At 39.3% G+C, this 25,479-nt stretch overlaps 1 protein-coding gene across 1 annotated transcript; it reads left to right on the forward strand.

Annotated features, from left to right (window-relative positions):
- The first annotated feature begins 1,253 nt into the window (after positions 1 to 1,253).
- On the forward strand, positions 1,254 to 12,385 carry DPPA2 (developmental pluripotency associated 2). Its single transcript, XM_007538721.2, has 7 exons — positions 1,254 to 1,353; positions 3,487 to 3,622; positions 5,588 to 5,694; positions 5,789 to 5,842; positions 6,918 to 7,188; positions 8,683 to 8,878; positions 9,409 to 12,385. Exons 1-7 carry the CDS (start codon positions 1,321 to 1,323, stop codon positions 9,515 to 9,517), a joined length of 906 nt encoding a protein of 301 aa, XP_007538783.1. The 5' UTR covers positions 1,254 to 1,320; the 3' UTR covers positions 9,518 to 12,385.
- The last annotated feature ends 13,094 nt before the right edge of the window (positions 12,386 to 25,479 follow it).

A 25,479-nucleotide genomic window follows, 5' to 3' on the forward strand; every position in this document is an offset into this window, starting at 1 on the left:
TCTATATCCTATCAAATACATTAAAAAAATGACCTTCAGGAGTGGAGGATTTGCATAGAACCCCAAAGACAACTATGGGTGGCAAGGAAAAAATTTTCAACAGCCCTCGTGATGACAATGATGGTGAAAAACAACACACATCACATATTTTGAACAAAACTGCAGATAGATGTTCATAAATATTGAAGACTTTATCTGTGTCTAGAAATTCCTCATTGGAGCTGGAGGAGATAGTGCAGTGGTTTAGGACACAGTCTTGCTTGTTTAAGATTTAGAAATTGCAGGTTTAATCCCCTGCACCACTAAAAACCATAGTTAAACTCTGCTGTGGTAATATACTCCTGAAACCTTATAATATTGTAAAACACTTAATTTTTTTATTATCTTTATTTATTTACTGGATAGAAACAGTCAGAAACAGAGAGGGAAAGGGGAGATAGAGAGGAAGAGAGGCATAGAGACAGCTGCAACAGTGCTTTCCCCATTCGCAAAACCACTTTCCCCGTAGGTGGGGGCCAGGGTCTCGAACCTGGAGTGTGCCACCACCTGCTCCCCACGTTGTTAAATTGGTAGTAAAGCATGGAAAAATAAAGAGAAAACAAGTCTTTATTGTAGGCGAGGGAAATAATATCAACACAATAGACATGTTCATGCCTCAGGCATCAGAGGCAAAAAGAGAAAGACCTAATATTGCATCTAACATTTTGGAAGGAAAATAAATTTTTGTCAAGAGCCAGTGAAGTAACTCATTTGGTTATTTCACCGCTTTGCCATATACGCAGCCCAGGTATGAGCCTGGCCCCCACAGCACTGAAGGAAACTTTCGAGTTGTGGTCTCTCACTCTCTCTGCCTCTAATATTAAGGCAAACGGTGAAAATAATGCTTTATCTGATAATGATCACAACATATTTTTGTGGAAAAACAAAACTACTAGTAGTGATATCATACAATAATTAAACTAATAATTAAGAGTGTAAGACTAGTGGTCTGGGAGGTGGCTCAGTAGATCAAGTACTGAACTCTCAAGCATGATGAGGTCCTGAGTTCAAGCCCCAGCAGCACGTATACCAGGGTAATATCTGGTTCTTTCCCTCGCCTTCTAACTTTCTCATTAATAAACAAAATCTTTTTTTTTTTTTTAAAGTGTAAGACTAAATAAAATTACCATACTGCTGGAGGGAGGGGAAAGGGGTGGGGAGAAAACAGGCCTCTGGAAACAGGAAGTAGGAGGCATTTGCTTATAAAAGGAGAACTCAGGCCAGAAAGCCTAAGGTTAAAAAGAGCAAGTTGCAGACTTTACCTTCCGAGGTTCCCTGGAAATGGCATATTCAAATTACGAAAACAACGAGAAGGTAGGATTAATTTGGATAGAATTAATTTTCTCACTTTTCAAAGTCTTCCTAGAGTGGTCATCATGTTCCCTCTTGTTAACTACTTTTGATTTCACAATGTAGACAAAGTCTCCTACACTTTGTAAAGGGAGTAGTACTATTATTTTCAATTTCTGTTAATTGTGGCTCTGCACATTTGGTGAGAGTGGAAAAGGACAAGGCGATGTTTCGGTATCTAGTTCAAAGTAAGTGGTTTTGTAGAAAGTCAAGATTTGCTGGGCAAGATGAAAACAGTAACACAGAGTATAGTTTTTTAAAATGAGGAGAAGTTTCCTGTGTGTGTGATCAGAAGAAGTGAAGTGGTCGGGCTAGGGGAAGTGGCTGTGCTGTAGAAGCTGTCCCTTGCAGGCTTTAGCCCTAGGCTTGATCCCTGGCACCACATGAAAAAAATCAGAAAAGTAAATATTAATCTAGAACATTATAAGCAATGGTGGAGTGGTCTTTTTGGTCTCATAAAAAAAAAAGTGATGCAATTGATGAATTTATTTCCTCTAAAGTAGAAATAACCTTGGTATCAAATGGATTCCCAACTGAGTTTGGATAATCTTGGACTGGGAAAAAGAAAAAAAAACTGAAGTGAAGCACTTAAGTTTTTACAGGTACTTCCTGTGCCAATAACGCACATGATCAGAAGCAGGTCATACAGTTATTTTGAGCTCATTTACTTCTAGAGTAGAATAAATGATCTCATAAGGACATTTTTTTTTTAAGCTAACCATTACCAGTACCTGCCTGTGGGAGTATTTTGAAAAAGTAGTATACAAATGCAAAGTCCCTATTTGCAAGTTAAGAGCTTGAGGATTTGGGAAGGCTTTGAAGGGATGTAAATAGGGGGAAGGGTTTGACCACATTTTAACAATAGACTGGAAATGGAGTACATTCACTCTTAATTTGACAGAAATCTATGTTCAGAAAGGCAAATCTTAATGCTGCCCTATAGTGGTCATAAATTAATATGGTGACAGTAGGGATAAAACAGATTCATCCACAAGTCCCAAGTCTTGGGATTGAAATATTGATAACCGAGCAAGGTATGGCTAGAGCTCAGCTGTGGGGGTCTTGAGTTGGAGAGGTAGGCAGGGTGCAAATTGTTCAGGATTTTGTAGACTACATGTAGGTGTTTTTGTTTTCTTTCTTTCTTTCTTTCTTTTTTTTAATTACTGCTCAGCTCTGGTTTATAGTGGTGTTGGAAATTAAACCTAGGACCTTTTGGTGCCTCGGACATGAAAGTCTTTGTGTCTAACTATTATGCAGTCTTCCCAGCCCTTTAAAAGATATTTTTAAAATTTTATTTCACGAACAGAGAACAGCAGTATTCTGGCATGTGCAGTGCTGAGGGATTGAACTTGGAACCTTACGTTTTCAAGTCCAGAGTTGTGCTACTTGGAATTTTGTCTTTAACTTGAGGTAGCAATGACAAGTAATTGAGTTGTTTGTTTTTAATCAGTTGATCAGAGCGGTGGTTTATGGTGGCAACTGGGATTGAACATTGGATCTCTAGTGCCTCAGGCACAGAGTTTGTAATAGCTTTGTTACTGAGGTGGTGGAGGTGGCAATCAAGCAAAAACCAAACTGCCTTCTGCCAACAAAAGTGAGATTGAGAGACTAGGAAGGCAGGAGCACTTTTTTTTTTTTAAATTAAAAAAAATTTTTCTATTTGTTTTTTAATTTTTATTACTATTATTATTATTATTTATCTTTATTTGATATAGACAGTGAGAAATTGAGAGGAAATAGGCTACAGAGAGGGGGAAAGCTGCGAGTGGTGGAGCAGTGCTACAGGTGTCTCTGTCTCTCTCCCTCTCTATCACCCCTTTCACTCTTGATTTCTGGCTGTACTTATCCAATAAATAAATATTTTTAAAAAAGAGATTTATTCCTTAGCAAGACAGCAAGAGAGGAGAGAGAAACCACAGCGTCACTGACACATGCAATCCTTGGAACATAATGTTTGAGAGGCTAACACTATCCATTGTACTGCCTCCAAGGACTCAGATTTTTTTTTTTTTAGGACTCAGATTTATTAGCTGTGCCCTGAAAATGAACAATTTGACTGTGTGGTATAAATTAAGACTGATTCCTCCTTCCTTTCAGAACTCTTTTGAACAAAACATAGGTGAGGAGAATGTGATTCTCACATTGGTTCCAGTCAATGAGGAACCTATTGAAGAATATGAAATAGAAACAACCATTTCCTCAACTGCTGAAGTCAAACCTAGGAGAAGAAGAGGTATGAGGACAGGGTTTGCACATTTTACTGCTCTTCCTAATGAGGGAAATAAATTTTTCTTCCCTTTCCTCTGACTACATGAGGCATAGTTTAAATCTCACCTGAATTTCCTGTGGCAAAAGAGTTTTCAGATCCCCATTCGTCTCAGTTGTGGAGCATTATTGGTTTCAAGACCAATGTGGCACATGGAGTTTTGGATAGAGCTTGTACTTAGGACTGACAGCTAAATAGGAGTTCAGATTTTCAACTTTTCTGGGGATTGCTTAATTACCTATAAAAATAATTGCTCCCAGGATCAATTATCAGTATCACTATATGTCAGAGCTGAGTAATGCCCTGGTCTCTTTTTCAATGAAGCTAAAACTTCTTTAAAACTAGAGTACTGATTAGCTCTGGTTTATAGTGACATGGGGGATTGAACCTGGGATCTTGGAGCCTCAGGCATGAGGGTCTCTTTGCATAACCATTATGCTATCTACTCCCACCCTTTTCTTTTAATGTTATTTTAAGGAGAGATAACAGAGAGAAAGGCCAGAGCACTGCTCAGCTCTGGGCTTACGGTGGTGTTGGGAATTGAACCTGGGACCTCAGAGTCTCAGGTATGAAAGTCATTTGCATAACCATTATGATGTCTCCCCAGCCCACTTTGCTTGCTTTCTGTGAAGATTGGAAAGCATCGCTTTGGGCAAGGGTTTTTAGTGATTAATTTTTTTTTTAATTTTTTAAAATTTATTTCTTTATTGGGGAATTAATGTTTTACATTCAACAGTAAATATAATAGTTTGTACATGCATAACATTCCCCAGTTTCCCATTTAACAATACAACCCCCACTATGTTATTTATCATCCTTCATGGATCTGTATTCTAGTGATTAATATTTAACAGCATGTTAGTACCATGGCCTTTATATATATATATATATATATATATATATATATATATATCTTTATATAAAGGCATCATGTGAATATATTCAAAATCATTTTATTATCTACATGAGTAACTAGTAGATAATGATAAGTTAGAACTAAGCAGAGAGGTGTGATGATTGATGTGGAGAAAAACAAGTCTACTGACAATGTTAGTTGGATTTGTTTCTTTGTTACTTATTTTTTGCCACCAGGGTAATTGCTGTGACTCAGTGTCTGCCTGATGAATTCTTTGCTTCTAGTGACTTTTTAAAAATAGAGATAAAAATTTGAGAGAAAAGTGGAAAAGAAAGGGAGAAAGAGATACATTCAGCGCTGCTTATGAAGCTTCCCCCCTGCAGGTGGGGACAAAGGGTTATACATAGTGATGTGTGTGCTCTACCAGTTAGTTGTCACACCACCCAGCCCCAGGTTTGTTTATTAACAAAGAGCACTGCTGAGTTCTTGCTTAATGGTGCTGTTGGGGACTGAACCTGGGACTGCAGATCCTCAGGCTTGAAAATCCTTTTGTAGCATCATTATGTTATCTAGACATTTTTAGAGGAATAGACCAAGATAATGTAATGGTCACAAAAGTAACACAGGTATTGGTGTATAGTCTAGTGCAAAAGAAGTAAAATTTAGAATTTCAAAAGGTAAGCTTGATTTCCCAGTCTATCACATTAATGACAATGTGATTTTGAGAAAGGTCCTGTATTTGTTATGTCAAATACATATGTTGTAATACTTGGAAAAATATTTGCAAGTGTAAATTGGGTTGTGAGAAATAGAAGTTTGGTGATCTGGAAGATGGTGCAGTGGCTAAAGCATTTGGACCCTCAAGCATGAGGTCCCAAGTTCACTCCCTGGCAGCACATGTACCAGAGTGATGTCTGGTTTCTCATTCTTTCTACCTCTCCCCCATCTTTCTCATTGATAAAGAAAACATTTTAAAGAAAAAGAAATAGAACTTTGTAAGATCATAGAAACATTACACATGCTACTTGTTTACTTTTTTTTTCCTTTCTGTTCTTCCTCAAACGAACAACTAAAAGCTCCCCCGATTCTTCCCTTGCCAACTACTTTGCCTCCAATTAATGAGGTGCACAGGGACACTTTGCGGAACTGGTGCCAGCAATGCAAGTTGAGTACTGATGGCCAGGTGAGTGCACAGTTGGGAATCTTTAGCTGCTTGATGCAAGTATGGAAAACATTCTCAGCTGCTAATTTTTTATTTCATTGTTTCATTTCTTTAGAAAATAGCTGTTTATCAGAGACTCCAGAAATATGCTTTCTTTGACAGTAGCCAGGTGAGTGAGAAGTATGGCGATGGTACAAGAGTAATTATTGAAAAAGTATTTCCTTTCCCCCCATCTATCTATGATATACCTCTGAGATAGGGCTTGTTTTATTGTTGTGGTTATGTTCTTTTTTTTTTCTCCCCAGAGCACTGAATACTCAGCTCTGGTTTATGGTGATGCTGAGGATTGAACCTGGGACCTTAAAGCCTATGACTTACGGCATGAGACTTTTTGCATAATCATTATTCTGTCTCTTCTCTCTCCTCTCCCAATGTAGGGTTTTAATACTTTGAACCATAGCAATTTCTCTCCCATCTCATACCTACCCCTCACCCCTCCCCGAAACACACACACTCCCCCACAAACTGGGCCTCACCCACACATAATTAAACACTCCAGAGACAGAAAGACAGTCTAACACCATTTTCTCCATGTAGTGCTAGAGTTTGGACATGAGTTGCGGACATGGCAATGAAGATAACCTACTCAATGAGCTATCTCTCTGGTCCCTCCCATACTCAGTTTTGACCATGCGAATTTCTTTCAGGGGCTGGGGAAACAGGATAAAAGTTAAGTAAAAGACTTTCATGCCTGCGGTTCCAAAGTCCCAGGTTCAATGTGATTTATTTAATAAAAATTTTTCCAATAAAACTTTTCCCATACTAACACATGAGTCTGTGTAAAAAGGAATGATAAAGGGGCTGGGTGGTTACTGACTGCACCAGTGAAGCAGGGCTGTCTGTAGGTGTTGCTCTTAACTTCTCTTTCCTCTCAGTTTCTTTTTTTTAATATAGTTTTATTTATTATTGGATAGAGACTGAGGGGGGTAGATTAAGTGAAAGAGAGATATCTGTAGACCTGCTTCACCACTTGTGAAGCTTTCCCCCTGCAGGTGGGGAGCAGGGGCTTGAACCTGTGGGCGCTTAACCAGGTGTGCTCCCCTCTCAATTTCTTTCTATTCTCTCAAATAAATAAAATAAAATCATAGTCTTAAAAGAAGAATTAACATATATCTCATGATATGTTTGACACAAAAGTCCTTGGGTTGGTTACATTGACTACTCACCATAAGTCCCACTTTCAGAGTGTTTCTGAAATACCTGAGACGACCAGAATGCGACCACGACCACGTTCAAGGAAACACACAACGGAGGATAAGAAAGCAAGGATTCGTAAAAGTTGTCAGATGAATGAGAAAAAAAGAGATACTAGTAATATAGTTGAAGTGACATCTACAGCTCAGGAAGCCATGTTAGCAGCCTGGGGAAGAATTACTGCAAGAGCCAGCCAGCCAAAAGCTACACTTTCACATCCAGTTCCTTCTTCTGTTGAGACCTTTCTGCCTCAAGCCACTGGTAAGTTAAGATCAGATTTAAGTGCAGTTGGGGGGGGGGGGGGGTTTACTAGTCCAAACTGAGTGGTAAAAAATGGGGATTAGTTTCATATATCTAGATGGGATATTAGGTTTTATACAGGACTTTCATCTTTTGCTGATGAGATAGCTAGGCACTTACTAGTGAGAAAGGGGTGAGAGAGAATCATAGGTGATGCTGGGGATTGAACTCAGGACTTGTGTTTGAGAGTCCAACTCTATTTACTGTACTACATCCTAAGATAGATGGCCAATTTTACCTTTTTTTTTTTTTTTTAAGTATTTTTTATTTTTGAGTGAGATGAAGAGAAAGACACAGAAATACCAGAGCTCTGTTCAGCTCTGGCTTATGGTGGTGTGGGGAACTGAACTGGGACTTCGGAGCCTTAGGCATAAGAGTCTCTTTGCATAACCATTATGCTATCTACCTCACCAATGGTTCTCTAAGGTATTATTTTTGCCTCCAGGGTTATTGCTGGGTCTTGGTGCCTGAACCACAAATCCACTGCTCCTGGAGACTATTTTCCCCCCTTTTGTTGCTGTTGTGGCTATTATTATTGTTTATATTGATGTCATTGTTGGATAGGACAGAGAAATGGAGAGAGGAGGGGAAGATAGAGAGGGGGGAAAGATAAACACCTGCAAACCTGCTTCACCATTTGTGAAGTGACCTGCCTGCAGGTGGGGATCCAGGGGCTCGAACCAGGATTGCTTGGCACCACCTGTGCTTAACCCTCTGTGCTACCACTCGACACCCCCCCCCCCCCCAATTTCTTTTTTTTAACCAGAGTCTGTTTCTGTTTTTCCCTAGTGGGTTAGGGCTCTGGAGAGGTGAGATTCCAAGACACATTGATTGGTGAGACCATCTGCCATCTGCTGGGGGCGGTCAAGGTGGAATCATAGTAGTTCTGAGATTTCCTTAGCTATTTCTACATTTTCCATGTTTCTCATTCACTTAATAACCAACTCAATGCATAGAGAGCCTGACTTGCAAGGATGGGTTCAATGAGTTTGATCCATGGCAATTACATATGCCAGATTGATTCACTGTTTACTCCCTCTATTATTAATAGAAGTTTTAGAAAGACAGCAGCAACAGACTACCAGCATCAAGGGCCAAGAAGACAGCATAATGGTTGTACAATAGGCTTTCATGCCTAAGGCTTGTAGGTCCCAGGTTCAATTCCTAGCACCAAAATAAGCCAGTACTGAGCAGTGCTCTGCTCTCTATCTCCCTTTACTCCCCACCCCCACTAAAATAAAATATGAAACAAAACAAAATCTAGTGGTCTGGAAGGTGGTGCAGTATAAAAGGTGTTTGACTCTCAAGCATGAGGTCCTGAGTTTGAGTCTCTCTGTATGACCTGTGCCAAAGTGGTTCTCACTTGGCTCTCTTTCTCACTGATAAATCAAAGAGTGACATACTGAGAAGCTGAACTAGAACACTGCTTATATTTGCTTCTCTTCCCCATCCCAGGCATCAGGTGGTGCATTGTCCATGGCAGACCTCTCTCAGCAGACACAGAAGGCTGGGTTCGTCTACAGTTCCATGTGGGTCAGGTCTGGGTGCCTAATACTCCCAGGAGGATGATTCCTCTTTTTCTGTTACCAGCCTGCACTTTCTCCACTCCAGACCTGGAAGATAATCTCTTGTGTCCTGAATGTGTAAAAAGGTAATCCTTAAATTTCTTTCTAAGGCACCACGGTTCAAGCCCCTGGACCCTACCTGAAGGGGGAAAGCTTTGTGATTGGTAAAGGGCTGCAGATGTCTCTCTTGTCTTTCCCGACCATCTTGATTTTTTTCTCTGTCTTTATTCAATAAAATATATATTAAAGAACACAGTAGGAAGATATTGGGAAGTATAGGAAGGGAAATAGAAGTATACAGACAAAGGAAGAGGAAATAGTTGGTGATTTAAAGAATGAGAACTCAAAGAGTGAATCTGATTCTTTTTAAAAAATATTTTATATTAATGAAACAGATGCAGAAAGACACACACCAAAGCACTACTCAACTCTGGTTTATAGTGGTGCTAGGGATTGAACCTGAGACCTCTGAGCCTCGGGCATAAAAGTCTTGGATGACCATTATGCTATCTCCCCAGTTCTTGATTCTTTTGTAATACATCGTTTTGCCCACTATCTTTAAAGGATTACTATGGTGTGCTCTAGCAATTTTTTTTTCTTTTCTTCCTTGTTGTAGGAATAAGAAAATGATGAGAAGATTAATTACAGGGAAGAAAGAGAAGCAACCTGACTCAAACACACCAACACCATTCCTTGATGATGAAGAGATGTCAGAGAGCCCATAGCTAGCTACAGCAATCTGCATGCCTTCTCCAGCTTTGACTTGTTTAGATATGTACATCTGGATTCTGTATTTGAAGTCTGTCAAAGAAAGACTGCTGTTGTTTGCTTTGAATATTTAATAATAGAGAAGACAATTTGATTTTGCCTTATTTAATTAATTTAATTATTTTAACAGTTTTATTGACTTGGAAAAAATTCTTCAAAATGTACAAAGACCTTATATCCACTTCACTTCCACCGTTTCCTCTACTATGAACCTCCTTGATCATGGTGCTGACTCAAAGTTTGTAGTTTATTTCTGCCTTTTTAAAATGTTATATAATTGGATTCTTATTACCTTCTCAGATTGGTTGCTTTCATAGCAATATGTAGCTAAGTTTCCTCCAAATCTTTTTTTTTCTTCTCCCCCTTTTAAGATTTACTTATTTTATGAGGAAGAGATGACTCTGTACATATGCAGTGATGGGCATATATGGTACCAGGAATTGAATCCCTGACCTCCTATTTACAAGTCCTGTTCTCTAGCAGCTGAAACCAATTTCCAGGTCATTCTTATGCATTTTCTTTTCTCCCCCTCCTCCTCCTCCTCCATGATTTATTCATGAAAAGGAGAGAAAAAAAGAATAAGACATCACCCTGGTACATGTGTTGCCAGGGGTTGAACTCAAGTACTTCATGGTTGAGAATCCAGTGCTTTATCCACTGCACTAACTCCCAGACCACTATTTTCTTTTCTTTTTTTAAATTTTTGTATGTTCAATAGTTAAATAGCACTAAAAAAAATTCCATTGATAGGATGTATCACACTTTTATTTACTCACCTATTGAAGATCATTTTGGTTGCTTCCAACTTTTTGATAATTCTAAATAAAACTGCAAATAGTCATGTGCAAGTTTTTTTTGTTTTGTTTTGTTTTTACTTTATACATAGAGAGATAGTAAAAGTTACCATAGCACCAAAGCGCTTCCTTCAGGCTGGATTTGAACCTGGATCATGTACATGGCAAAGTTGTATGCTTTCAAGCGTGTTATTTCACTACCTTTGTACAGATTTATCTATGGACCTACAATTCCAACTCATTTAGATAAGATCAAATTTTATTATGCCCTTACTCAAGATTTTTTTTTTCCCATAATGAGATTCTTTAGATTCTTTTTCTTTCCCTCTTTTATTTTTATCATCACTCAGGCTGGATGACTTTTTCAGACAAAGAGGCAGAGAGAAAGTGAAAGACTACAACAGCATTAAAGCTTCCTCCAGTATTATGGGGGCTGGGTTTGAACCTGAGTTGTGCATATGGAAAAACAACATACTATTCAATGAGTTATTTTGTTAGCCTGATTGTGGTTTTTAAATTATTTTAATTTTATTTATTTTTTTAACTTTTTTATCAGAGCACTGCTCAGCTTTGATTTATGGTGGTCTGGTGGGTTTATCACTGGGGTTCGATGCCAGCACTAGGAATCCATGCTTTCCGGTAGCCATTCCCCTCTCCCCCCCATTTTACTGGATAGGACAGAGAAATTAGAGGGTTGGGGGGAGATAGAGAGGGAGGGTGATAGACACCTGCAGGCCTGCTTTACAAACACTCTTGATGCTTCCACCCTGCAGGTGGGGAATCCGGACCTCGAACCCAGATCCTTGCACGGGTCTTTGTGCTTAATACTGTGTGTGCACTTAACCAGGTGCCCCTAATTTCTACTTTTCCTAAAGCAGGGTGTCTAGAACATGTTCTTATATGCCTAGTTGCATATATTCATGTTTTGGGGGAGGGATGGGGTTATCTCCTACACATGGCTGCTCTGGTTTAACATTTTCAGATTGATAAAGTAAGACAGAGGAAAAGATAGGGGAGAGAAAGTACAACACAGAAGCTTCCTTCAGGGGATCATGTTCAAACCTGGATCACACACAGCAAAGGAAGTATACTATCCAGGTGAGCTATTTTGCCAGCTTGTATATCTGGTGTGGTATCAGTTCAATTCATTCAGGCCTTTTGTCTGTGTTAAATATATTTTTACTTATTTTATTATTGGATAGAGACAAATTGGGGGGATAGTAAAAAGACAGCCACCTGTAGTCCTGCTTCATCACTCATGAAGCTTTCTCTGCAATTGAAGATCAGGGGCTTGAGCCTGGGTCCTTGTGCATTGTAATGTGTACACTTAACCAGGTGCACCACCACCTGGCCCCCGTGTGTGTGTGTGTGTGTGTGTGTGTGTGTGTGTGTGTGTGTGTGTGTGTGTTAAGACTCATTTATTTGTTGCATTTTCCAGCCTGGGGTTTGTCTTATTCTCTTAGTTGCTATATATATCATGTTTAAAGTGATTAAGATGAATGTTTGTGACTATTTTCATTACTCTTTGTGTTTCTTTTATCATCTTCCTCTTTGTTTTTCTCTTTTTTAGATTTTTTATTTTTATGACAATAGAAATGACTAAAGCATTGTTCCTATCTGGCATATGGTGTTACTGGGACTAAGTCTGTGTCCACATGTAGGCAAATCCTGTGCTGTAGCCTTGAATTATTTTGCTAGTTCACTTCTTTTATTTGAGCATCTTAGGTGGTAGCATTTCCCTCTTTTCATATCAGGATTTTTCAGTATGTTTTATAGTGCTTGCTTTGAGTTTGCAAAATAGTCACAAACAGTCCAGGTTTCTCTTTCAAATGATGCTCTTACATTTCATTGTTTTGTAATCCAGTATTCCCAATTTGTCCTTGTTCCTTAAAGCATTGTTGTAATTGATTTAACTCATTTGCCAGCTATACTCATTTATTTATTTTTTTAGAGTAATCAATTAGAAAAAAAATAAATGATTTTATTTTCCTGTTGTTTATTTCTTGTTCTTATTTTCCTTTTGTTATATGAAAATGAGTTTCTAATCTAACATTAGTCTCTAACCTAACACAGTTTCCACAGTAGATCTTTTAGTAATTCATTCACAAATTTTTCTTTGTCATTAGTGGAGCTTTACTACTAATTGTAATTTGTAATTTGTTATTTCTTTTGAAAATAACATTGGTTGGGTGCCAGTGTAAGGATCCCGGTTCCAGCCCCCGGCTTCCCACCTGCAGGGGGGGCACTTCACAAGTGGTGAAGCAAGTCTGCAGGTGTCTTTTTATTTTAATTTTTTGCCTTTTTATTTTAATTTTGTTGCCCTTATTGTTTTATTGTTGTAGTTATTATTGTTGTTGTTGGATAGGACAGAGAGAAATGGAGAGAGGAGGGGGAAGACAGAGAGAGGGAGAGAAAGATAGACACCTGCAGACCTGCTTCACCGCTTGTGAAGCAACTCTCCTGCAGGTAGGGAGCCGGGGTTTGAACCGGGATCCTTACGCGGGTCCTTGTGCTTTGCGCCACCTGCGCTTAACCCACTGCGCTACAGCCCGACTCCCCTAGTCTGCAGGTGTCTTATCTTTCTCTTCCCCATCTCTCCATTTCTCTCCTATCCAAGAACGCCGACATCAACAACAACGATAATAACTACAACAATAAAACAACAAGGGCAACAAAAGGGAATAAGTAAATAAATATTTAAAAAATTGACACAGGTTAAGTTTTAAAAAAATTTTAAAATACACCCACATTGGTAAACTTAGCTGATTTTTTGTTTTTAATATGAGAGAGTGAGAGCCAGCATATTTGATGCTAGGGATTGAACTCAAACTAATACTTGAGGGTCTATTTTTTACTGCACTACCACCCAGTTTACTAGACTGATTTTTGTTTTTCTCTTAACTGCTGCCTGGGTTATTGCTGGGGTTTAATGCCAACTTCCATCTCCTCCACCACCCTCCCTTTTTTTTCTTTGACAGAACAGAGAAATTGCCAGGGAGGCTAGGGAGATAGAAAGGGAGAAAGATAGAGACACCTGCAATACTTGCTTCACACCTCAGTGAAGCTTCCCCCCACACACCCCCAACAGGTGTCTTGGCAGTGTGTGCGCTTAACTAGGTGCACCACCACTTGGCCCCACTAAAAATTTCACGAGATAACATGTTTATAAATTGGGTAATTTTAATACAATGAAAAATTAATTAAAGCTTATAACTATCAAAATTCAAGAAGAATAGAAAATCTGAACACACCAACAAGGAGGTTAATCAGTAATCAAGACTGCTCAACAAAAGGTAAAAAATAATGGAACTGGGAGTCGGGCAGTAGCGCAGCGGGTTAAGCGCACGTGGTGTGAAGCCCAAGGACCTCTTAAGGATCCCGGTTGGAGTTCCCGGCTCCCCACCTGCAGGTGAGTCACTTCACAGGCGGTGAAGCAGGTCTGCAGGTGTCTGTCTTTCTCTCCCCCCTCTCTGTCTTCCTCTCCTCTCTCCAATTCTCTCTGTCCTATCCAACAACGACGACAACAATAATAACTGCAACAATAAAACAACAAGGGCAATAAAAGGGAATAAATAATTTTTAAAAATAATGGAACTTGATGGCATTACTGCTAAATTCTATCCATATTTAAGGAAACGTTGCCAGTCTTTTTCAAATACTTTGTCACACATGCTGTGAAACCACCATTGCTCTAACACTGAATTCAACAGCAGTGTTTTGTGAACATTAATACATAAGTCCTCAATAAAAAAAAGCTTTCCTAATAAGCAAATGCTAATGAAATATATCATCACTCTAAAACTATAAAGCATACTGATATTGTTCTTAATAAGAAATGACCAAATACCATATATCCTTATTAGGCAAGGTGGTAAAATATGGTTAAAAAATATATGTACACATATATATTCGTTATATTTTTTACTGGTGGATTAATGTTTTACAGTCAATAGTAAATACAATAGTTATATATATATACACACACACACACACACACACACACATATATATATATATATATATATATATATATATGAATTAAACAGGGGAAGATTCTGTTCAAACTTTTTTTTGTTTTTGCCTCCAGGGTTATGGCTGGGGCTCAGTGCCAGCACTAGGAATCCATTGCTCCTGAGGCCATTTTTTCTATTTTTTTGTCCTTGTTTCCCTTGTTGTGGTTGTTATTGTTGTTACAGCTGTTGTTTGATACGACAGAGAAATTGAGATAAGACAGGGGGAGAGGAAAATAGATACCTGCAGACCTGCTTCACCACTTGTGAAGTGGAGCCCCCCCCCCCTTCCCGCAGGTAGGGAGCTGGGGGCTCAAACTGATCTTTATGCTGGTCCTTGAGCTTTGCACCATGTGTGCTTAACTCGCTGCACTATCACCCAGCCCCTAAAACTTTTTTTTAAAAATAATTTACTTACTCATGAGAAAGATAGGAGAGAGAGAAAGAACCAGTCATCACTCTGGCACATGTGCTGCCAGGGATTGAACTCAGGACCTCATAGTTGAGAATCCACTACTTTATCCACTGCACCACCTCTCAGACCACCAAACTTTTTTACATAAGCAAATACACAGTATACTAGTAGTGTTACATACTTCATAGAACACTAACAGTTAAACAGAATAGGATGGGGAAATAGTTTTATTTTATCCAGGTAGTCAGAGAAGATCTGTGATAATACAACTCTAAAGAAAATTCTCAAGAAGGGGATAAACCTCTTAGATCTCTGACAATAGTATACATTGGTCAATTTTTTAAATATGACATGATTTATTTTTACTTTGATAGCAAAGACATTGAGAAGGAAGAGGAGATAGGGAGGGAGGGAGAGAGAACTACAATGCTGCTTTACTACTCATGAAATGTCCTCCCTGCAGGTGGGGACCACGGCCTTGAACCCAGATCTCTGAGCATAGTAGTGTGCACCACCATCTGGCCCTGACAGTTTTGGTCAATCTTCTGAAGAACCTGGGCTATCACCACTCCATTTGTTAAATCATTTATTTATTCCCTTTTGTTGCCCCCTTTTTTTTTATTGTTGTGGTTATTATCGTTGTTGTTATTGATGTCATTGTTGTTGGATAGGACAGAGAGAAATGGAGAGAGGAGGGGAAGACAGAGAGGGGGAGAGAAAGATAGACACCTGCAGACCTGCTTCACCGCCTGTGAATAGACTCCCCTGCAGGTGGGGAGCTGGGGGCTCGAACCAGGATCCTTGGGCTTTGCGACACCTGCGCTTAGCCCACTATGCTACCACCCTGTTAAATCTTTCTTCGTCTGGCATGTGGCCTCCACATTAAATATTGTTACAAATGAGGAGGCTCTCACACAGCCCCACCTGCCCTGCTCTACTGACTCTACTAGTAAACTTTTTTTTAAAGCTAATACTATGTAAAAATATGATTTGGAGGGCCAGGTGGTGGCAGGCCTCATTGAGCGCACATGCTACAATGCGCAAGAACTGTTCTCAAGCCCTCAGTCCCCACTTGCACAAGGAAAGCTTCACGAGTGGTGAAACAATGCTGCAGGTGTCTCTCTGCCTCTCTCCCCCCCATCTCCCAACTCCTCTCGATTTCTGGCTGTATCTATCCAATAAATAAAGATTTTAAAAAAAGGATTTGGTTATTTAATATATATTGTGAGAGAGTAGGAGAGGAACTGTTGGCAGGGGAAATGGCACCAGCTTAGTGGACTAGACCTTTATGTCTGAGGCCCAGAAGTCCCAGCTTTAATCCCAACCATATGCCAGAATTGAGCAGTGCTTTATACTCTCATTAAAATAAATCTAGGGGGAGATAGCATAATGGTTATACAAAGAAACTTTCATACCTGAGGCTCCAAAGTTCCAGGTTGAATTTCCCCCACTATCAGAGTTTAGCAGCACTCTGGTAAAGAAAAAAAAAACCAAACAGGTGGCACACCTGGTTAAGTGCTCACATTACAGTTCACAAGGACCCAGGTTTAAGCCCCCAGGCCCCACCTGCAGGGGGAAGCTTCACAAGTGGTGAAGCAGAGCTGCAGGTGTCTCTCTGTTTCTCTTCCTAGCTTCTCACCCCCTTAATTTCTATCTCAATCCAATAATAAATAAATAATAAAATGTTAAAAAAAACTATCTTTGACCACTGAGTATGATGCTAGTCATACACTTTTCATTTGGTCTTTATCACACTAGAGGAAGTTACTTTCTCTTCCTTGTATTGGTAATTCCTTGTATTGGTAATTATAATTATAATTGTAATTATAATACTGTAGAATCACTATAATGTAAGAGCTGAGTTTGGCTCTTTTTCTTAGATTTATTTTAGTTAATTAGATTTTTTTTTGTCCACTAGGGCTATCACTGGGGTTTGGTGCCTGTAAGATGAATTCACTGGGGAGTCGGGCTGTAGCGCAGCGGGTTAAGCGCAGGTGGCGCAAAGCACAAGGACTGGCATAAGGATCCCGGTTCGAACCCCGGCTCCCCACCTGCAGGGGAGTCGCTTCACAGGCGGTGAAGCAGGTCTGCAGGTGTCTATCTTTCTCTCCTCCTCTCTGTCTTCCCCTCCTCTCTCCATTTCTCTCTGTCCTATCCAACAACGACAACAACAATAATAACAACAACAAGGGCAACAAAAGGGAATAAATAAATAAAATAAATATTAAAAAAAAAGATGAATTCACTGCTTCTGGTGGTCATTTTTTCTTTTTAATTTGATAGGGTAGATAGAAATTAAGAAGAAATGGGGAGATAGAAAGGGAAAGAGAGAAAGACAGACTTCTGTAGACTTACACATGAAACTTTCCCCTACAGGTGGGAGAGCAGGGGCTTGAACCCTGGTCCTCAAACATGGTAATGTATGTGTTCAACCAGGTGCACCGCAGCCCGGCCTCCTATCCTATAATCTAATAACCTTTTTTAAAAATATATTTATTTATTCACTTTTGTTGCCCTTGTTTTATTGTTGTAGTTATTGTTATTGGTGTCGTCCTTGTTGGGTAGGACAGAAATAAATGGAGAGAGGAGGGGAAGACAGAGTGGGGTAGAGAAAGATAGACACCTACAGACCTGCTTCACTGCTTGTGAATCGACTCCCCTGCAGGTGGGGAGCCAGGGCCTCAAACGGGGATCCTTAAGCTGGTCCTTGTGCTTTGTGCCATGTGCGCTTAACCCATTGCGCTACCTCCCGACTCCCAATCTAACAATCTTTTAGTCTACTATTAAATCACTATTAACAAATTTTTTCATGCCTGAGGCTCTCAAGTCCCAGGTTCAATCCCCCACACCACCATAAGCCAGAGCTGAGCAATGCTCTGGTAAAAAAAAAAAAAAATTAAAAATCTCCATGCCAGATACATTTTTTTCATAGGTTACTTTATCAGAGTAATTAGACCTTCTTTGTCCCAGTTCCATATAAAACTTCTAAGAATTGGGACATTCTTTTGCATAATCACAGTATTACTATCAAATTTAAGATACAGTCACTACACAATAGCATTTAAGATCTAAATCATCTTCAGATATGCATAATTGTTCTCCAAATTATGTTTCACTTTTTTTTTTTTTTGCCTCCAGGGTTATCACTGGAGCTCGGTGGCTGCACTACGAATCCAGTGCTTCTGGCGGTCATTTCTTTCCATTTTTGTTATTGAATAGGACAGAGAGAAATTGAGAGGGGAGGGGAAGATAGGGAGAGAGAAGGATAGACATCTACAAACCTGCTTGCTTCACTGTCCTCCCTGTGGATGGGGAGCGCTGTGTGCGCTGGAAAAACAATGTGGTGGGGGGTGGTGCAGCGGGTCAGCGCACATGGCACTAAGTGCAATGACAGGCTTAGGGATCCTGGTTCGAGGCCCCAGCTTCCCACTTGAAGGGGGGGTCGCTTCGCTAGCGGTGAAACAGGCCTGCAGGTGTCTTTCTTTCCTCTCTGTCTTCCCCTCCTCTCTCGGTTTCTCTCTGTCCTATTCAACAACAGAAATAACAACAATAAAAAAAAAAAAAGGGCGGAGCAACAAAAGGGAAAAAAGTAGTCTCCAGGAACAGAAAAATGTAGTCTCCAGGAACAGTGAATTCGTATTGCAGGCAATAACCCTGGGGGGGGGGGGAAGAAGAAGAAAAGAAAAGAAAAGAAAGAAAGAAAAGAAAAAGAAAAACAGTGTGCTTATTTAGCCATGTATACTGCATAGGAGGAAACTTTGGCGCTGTCAGATCTTTCTCTCCCTCCAAAGTGGCAAAGCCCCTGGCTGTCTTTGTATATTTTTCACTTTGGAAAATGTAACTATTCTGGAGCGTGATACTTTGACTATTCCTGCTTCATCCCGTGAACATTAGAATCCAGTGGTCCAGTTTGTCTGACTCCAATATTACACTGAGGTTTGCAAAGCTCTATGTCTTTTATTCATTTATCAACTAGCATTCTACCTTAAAGAAAACTTTCATTTTCTCTTGTCTTCATATCATTATACCCTGTAAATTAAAAAATTATTTTTTAATTAAACATTTTAAATTTAAAGTTTGTTTTTAAATTTAACATTTGTTAACTGCAATCATCAGTTAATGTTATGATGGATTAAATTAGTATATTAAAATTATATCACATGTATGATAAGGATATAATATTTTCACAAACTAATATATTAAATAAATTGATATAACTAACAGTGCTTTTTCCCTTTTACTTAAAAAATTTATGGGGGAGTTAATGGTTTGCAGTATATTCTTTAACACATTAACAGGAATTTAAAATACTCCCTCCTTTTAATTTTTTTGGAAGAAGTTATATAACAAAGCAATTATCTAATGTCTCAGTGCTTGTCACATTCATGACAAAGGCAAAACTTTGTATTAAAGATGCAAATATGTAATTACTGTTTAATTTCTTTAATAATTATTGCTGTATGAAAGTTTTTTTATGCTATTTGTTTTATATTTTCCCATAACTTTTTTTTTTTTTTTTTTTTTGCTGCACTATGAATCCACTGCTCCTGGCAATCATTCCCCACTCCACCCCACCCCTCATTTTTGTTATTGTAGCTGTTGTTGGATAGGACAGAGAGAAGTTGAGAGAGGAGGGGAAGACAGAGGGGAGAGAGAGATAGACACTTGCAGACTTGTTCCACAGCTTTGAATTGACCCCCCCCACCCCCCACAGGTAGAGAGCCGAGGGTTCAAACTATGATGCTTGTGCAGTCACCCTTTCCTTACTTTTCCTCCTTCTTTCCTTCCTTCCTTCCTTCCTTCCTTCCTTCCTTCCTTCCTTCCTCCCTAGTACTGCTTAGCTCTGGTTTATGGTGGCGTGGGGGATTGAACCTGGGACCTTGGAGCTTCGGGCATGTCTCTTTGCATAACCCTCCCCTGCCTTTTTTTTTCTTTCTATTTTTATTTGATAGGACAGAGAGAAATTGAGAAGGGCAGGGGAGATAGAGAGGGTATGGTCTATGGCCATACCACCCTGAACACGCCCGATCTCATCTGATCTCGGAAGCTAAGCAGGGTTGGGCCCGGTTAGTATTTGGATGAGAGAGAGGGAAAGAGGAAGACAGACACTTGCAGGTGGGAAGTGGGGGCTCAAACCTGGGTCCTTGTGTATGGTAATGTGTGTGCTCAATTGGGTATGCCACCACCCAGCCCCCACATACCCCCAATCATTATTATTACTTTAATTTTTAAAAATATTTATTCCCTTTTGTTGCCCTTGTTGTTTTATTGTTGTAGTCATTGATGTTGTTGTTGGATAGGACAGAGAAAAATGGAGAGAGGAGGGGAAGACAGAGAGTGGGGAGAGAAAGACAGACACCTGCAGACCTGTTCACTGCCTGTGAAGTGACTCCCTTGCAGGTGGGGAGTCAGGGGCTTGAACTGGGATCCTTATACCGGTCCTTGCACTTTGCGCCCCAATCATTATTTTTAAAGCTAAAAGTTTCCTCATAAGAAATATTTTCTCTCATTCTGGGAAATTCTTAGTCATTATTATTATTATTTTAAATATTTTATATTTTTTTAATTAATGAAAGAGACAGAAGGAGAGAGAGAGAAGGAACCAAACATCATTCTGATACATGTGCTGCCAGGAATCAAACTCAGGATCTCATAGTTGAGAGTCCAATGCTTTATCCACTGTATCACCTCCCAGACAATTCATTATTATCATTATTATTAATTTTTTTCTCCCATGTCTTTGCTCTTTTCTCCTGTTCCAGGGCTCTTATTACATATTGTTTACATACTTTCTTTTTAAAAATTTTATTTATTTCCTTTTTGTTGCCCTTGTTGTTTTTATTGTTGTTGTACTTATTGTTGTTGTACTTATTGTTGTTGATGTCATCATTGTTGGATAGGACAGAGAGAAATGGAAAGAGGAGAGGAAGACAGAGAGGGGGAGAGAAAGATGGACACCTGCAGACCTGCTTCACCGCCTGAGAAGCGACTCCCTTGCAGCTGGGGACCTGGGGGCTCGAACCGGGATCCTTATGCTGGTCCTTGCACTTTGTGCCATGTGCACTTAACCCACTGCGCTACCACCTGACTCCCTACATACTTTCTTTATAGCTTCTACTTTTCATTCATAATTTTATCTTGGGTTTTGTATCTGGAAGGTTAGACTAGCCAGGCAGTTACCAGCTGGAAGAAATACTGAACAAGGAGTTTCTAGGTGCTTCTCTCTCTTTTGTCAGGCAAACCATGCAAACGTTCAGAATAGATGTATGCCACTGTGAAAGGCAGCAGGATCAGCCACCTCCAGGATCTCTCAATGGGGGAGCTGAAACAGCACATGTTCATGTAACTTCTATCTCAGCTATGGTCTCCAAACTACTTTGTTTTCTTCTTCATTAATATTTATATCAGATTTTCCAATAGAACAGGCTTCTAGTTTTTGTCCTCTCTCCAAATGCCTCTATTTCATATCTATGTTATTAAACCCAGCTGCCTGTAATTTCCCATTATTTGTGCTCAGCTCTAAAAGGGCAGGGAGAGGGCATAGCAGGGAGATAGTATGATCCCAAATAAGCACTTAATCTCATCCTTTGCACTTTTATTGCATACATTTAGAGGAGTCACACCAGTTTAAGAATGAGTGTTTGTGATCAGTAGTAGATTTTTGCAGAATTAAAGTGTGGCTATCCTGATTCAGGTTTTTGATGGCCAGTGGCAGAGTTGTCCAAATCATCGATCTGTTTAAGAGGAACCCAAACTGGCAGGGAGACCAAAACTGAAAGATAAACTGTCATTTGGATGTCTTTCCACTAGAATGCTCAGCTGGACTCCCAGGGCTCTGAAATCTGTCTTCTCAAAGTGTCATGAGTCTTCTAGTGTAAAAATTGCTTGCCTAAAGACCCTTGCCTGGAGACGAGTGTAGGATTAAAAATAGATAATCAGTCTTTGAAATAAGTAAGAATGGAAAGAAAGACTTTTTTTACACTGTTAATGGGAATGCAAACTGGTACAGCTCCTTTGGAAGACTGTATGGAGACTCCTTCAAGAAATAAAAATTGAATTACCTTATGATTCATCAATGGCACTCTTCATCATTTATCCAAAAGACATTCAAACACTAACTCAAAGTGTCTTATGCACCCCTATGCTTATAGTTGCTTTATTCACGGTAGCCAAAAAGGGGAAGCAGCCTAAATAGTCATCAACTGGTGACTGGATAAAGAAGTTATGGGGGGGAGGGCAGACAGTGCATCTGGTTAAGCTCACATGTTACAGTGCTAACGGACCCAGCTTCAAGCCCCTTGTCCCCACCTGCAGGGGGAAAGCTTCATGAGTGGTAAAGCAGGGCTGCAGGTGTCTCTCTGTCTCTTTCCTTCTCTAGCTCCTCCTCCCCTCTCAATTTCTCTATGACTGTATGTAAATAATAAATAAAATAAAACGATTAAAAAGAAGTTATGGGGTATATTCCTTGTGGAATGCTACTCTGCAATATTAAAAGATAATATTGTATCGTTTGGGATAAAATGTATGGAACTAGAAGTGATTATGCTTAGCAAAATAGTAAGTAAATACATGAAAGACAACTATCAGATGGTTTTACTCATATGTGGAATCTGGAAAGCCAAACTACATGAACTTGCAAAGCAATCAAGTAAAAACACAAAACTGAAATAACTAAGAAAACTGAGATCTCTCCTGACTATATACTATTTATTGTTTATCATTTAAATCTGTTTTTCTTTCTTTTCTTTTTTTTAAAGATTTTATTTATTTATGAGAAAGATAGGAGGAGAGAGATAGAACCAGACATCTCTCTGGCACATATGCTGCCAGAGGTCGAACAAACTCAGGACTTCATGCTTGAGAGTCCAAAGCTTTATCACTGCGCCACCTTCCGGATCACTAAATCTGTTTTTCTTTATTCACTAAAAATTACATTTCATGGGGCCAGGTGGTGGCGCACCTGGTTGAGTGCAAACATTGCAGTGCACAAGGACCCAGGTTCAAGCCCTTGGTCTCCATCTGCAGGGAGAGAGCTTCACAAGTGGTGAAGCAGGGCTGCAGGTGTCTGTCTGTCTCTTTCCCTTTCTGTCTCCCCCTTCCACTCGATTTCCGGATGTCTCTACCCAATAAATAAATTAAGGTAATAAAAAAATTTTAGGGGCAGAGGGTAGATAGCATAATGATTATGCAAACAGACTCTCATGCCTGAGGCGCCAATGTCCCCGGTTCAATCCTTTGCACCACCATGAACCAGAGTTGAACAGTGCTCTGGTAAAATAAATAAATAAATAAATAAATAAATACATTTTAAAATTGCATTTCATTTTTTCTTGTCATGCAAACGAAAGACTTCTTGACTTTGGAATGTATGTATTGTACAAAGCTAGATGCAGTTTTTGATTTGTATTTGCAACTTCAGGTTTTCCTCTAGGTACGAGAGAGAGAGAGAGAGAGAGAGAGAGAGAGAGAGATGTACTAATGTGATTTTAGGCCATGGAACCTCAGATGAAGGGTAGAGGGGATTATATCAATGAATCTTTGTGAATAATATTAATTAATAATTATATCTACAAAGTAGAATCAGAGTGACTCAGGACTTCACAGTATAAAGATGGTTGCCTGAATAATAGATATAACCTCATTCATAAAGGTCATTTCGGGCAGGAGTAGAGAGAATAATGGTTATGAAAAGAAAAGGCTCCCAAGTCCCAGGTTCAATCCTTTGCACCACCATAAGCCGGAGCTGAGCAGTGCTCTGGGGAAAAAAAAAAAAAAAAAAAAAAAAAAAAAACCTAAAGGCCTGAAAAATTAAGAAAATAAAGTTATTGTGAGGGCCAAGTAGTGGTGCAGCTGGTTGAATGCACACATCACTAAGCACAAAGACTGGGGATTGAGCCCTTACTCCCCATCTTCAGGGGAAAAGCTTCATGAATAGTGAAGCAGATCTTCAGATGTCTATCTTTCTCTTTCCCTTTATATCTCTCCTTCACCTCTTATTTTTTAAAAAAATTTCTTTATTGTGGTCCGGGAGGTGGCACAGTGATAAAGCTTTGGACTCTCAAGCATGAGGTCCTGAGTTCGATTCCTGGCAGCACATGTGCCAGAGTGATGTCTGGTTCTTTCTCTTTCCTCCTGTCTTTCTCATAAATAAAATCTTGATTTTTTTTTTACTTTATTGGTGGGTTAATGGTTTACAGTTGACAGTAAAATACAACAGTTTGTACATGCATAACATTTCTCAGTTTTAATTTAATTTCTTTTTTTTTTCTTAAAGAATTTATTTATTTATTCATGAGAAGGAAAGTAGGAAAAGTAGGAAAGTAGTTCTTTTGTTCTGTCCATGTGCTTTAATAATCCTTTAAGGAATGAGACACTATTCCTCTCCACAGTACAAGCCAATGGTAAACACTGATCTTTCTTCCAAAGTTGAAAAACAAGATTAGAAAAGAAAACACAAGTCGAACCTGAAATGGAATTGGCGTATTGCACCAAAGTAAAAGACTCTGGGGTGGGGAGAATACAGGTCCATGTAAGATGATGAATGACATAGTGGGGGCTGTATTGTTAAATGGGAATCTGGGGAATGTTATGCATGTACAAACTATTGTATTTACTGTTGAATGTAAATCATTAATTCCCCAATAAAGAAATAAAAAAAATAAAATAAAAAAAACCAAAAAAAAAAAAAACACTGATCTTTCTCTCTGTCTCTATCAGGAAGAACAGAAACAAACAAAAAAGAAAGAAAGAAAGAAAGAAAGGAAGAAAGAAAGGAAGGAAGAAAAGAGGGGCCGGGCGGTGTTGCACCTGGTTGAGTGCACGTATTACAGTGCACAAGGACCTAGGTTCGAGCCCCTGGTGCCCACCTGCATGGGAAAGCTTTGCAAGTGGTGAAGCAGGGCTGCAGGTGTCTCTCTGTCTCTGTATCTCCCCTTTCTCTCTCGATCTCTGACTGTCTCTACCCAGTAAATAAATAAGGATAATAAAAAAAGGTTTTAAAAGTTGGATAAAAAAAAGGAAGGAAGAAAGAAAGTCAGTCTGAAATGGTAAAGTCCCAGTGACAACAACAAAAACAACAAAATCATAGAGATATTGAGTCAATTTTAAGTAAACAGAACAGACTATCAAAAGCATTTTGTCATGTTTCACAAGAGGGAAAAGTCTGTTTTCAAATGTTTAACACAAATATTAGATAATTGGGTTAGAAAGGAAATACATATGAGAACACTGATATAGGGGCAGGGTGATGGTGTGCCTGGTTGAGTGTACATACTCCTATGTGCAAGGACTGGGGTTTGACCCCCAGTTCCCCACCTGTGAGGGGGAAGCTTCACAAATGGTGAAGTAGGTCTGCAGATGTCTTTCTCTCTCTCCCTTTCTGTCCCTTCCCATCTCAGTTCCTCTTTGTACTATCTAGTAAAAAAAAAAAAAAAAAAGGAAAAAAAGGAAAACAGCTACCAAATGACTATTTCAATAGTCCTCAGGAATGCTTTCTTTAGCCAACTGTTCACTTTCTTTTTTTTTTTTTTTTTTTTTTTTATTTTCTTATTTTTTTATTATTTTTTAGCAAGAGCACTGTTCAGCTCTGGCTTATGGTGGTGCAGGGGATTGAACCTGGGACTTTATGGAGTCTCAGGCATGAGAGTGTTTGCGTAATCCTTATGTTATCTACCCTCCGCCCCCAATAAATATCTTTTGTG

This window comes from Erinaceus europaeus, chromosome 9, assembly GCF_950295315.1.
Source record: "Erinaceus europaeus chromosome 9, mEriEur2.1, whole genome shotgun sequence".
NCBI lineage: Eukaryota > Metazoa > Chordata > Mammalia > Eulipotyphla > Erinaceidae > Erinaceus > Erinaceus europaeus.

Excerpts from the sequence above, each read along its gene's own strand:
- DPPA2 (XM_007538721.2), top strand. The coding sequence starts at position 1,321 with ATGGCATATTCAAATTACGAAAACAACGAGAAG. Across the intron at positions 1,354-3,486 it reads ATTACGAAAACAACGAGAAG|AACTCTTTTGAACAAAACAT; the intron begins GTAGGATTAATT and ends CCTTCCTTTCAG. Across the intron at positions 3,623-5,587 it reads CAAACCTAGGAGAAGAAGAG|CTCCCCCGATTCTTCCCTTG; the intron begins GTATGAGGACAG and ends AACAACTAAAAG.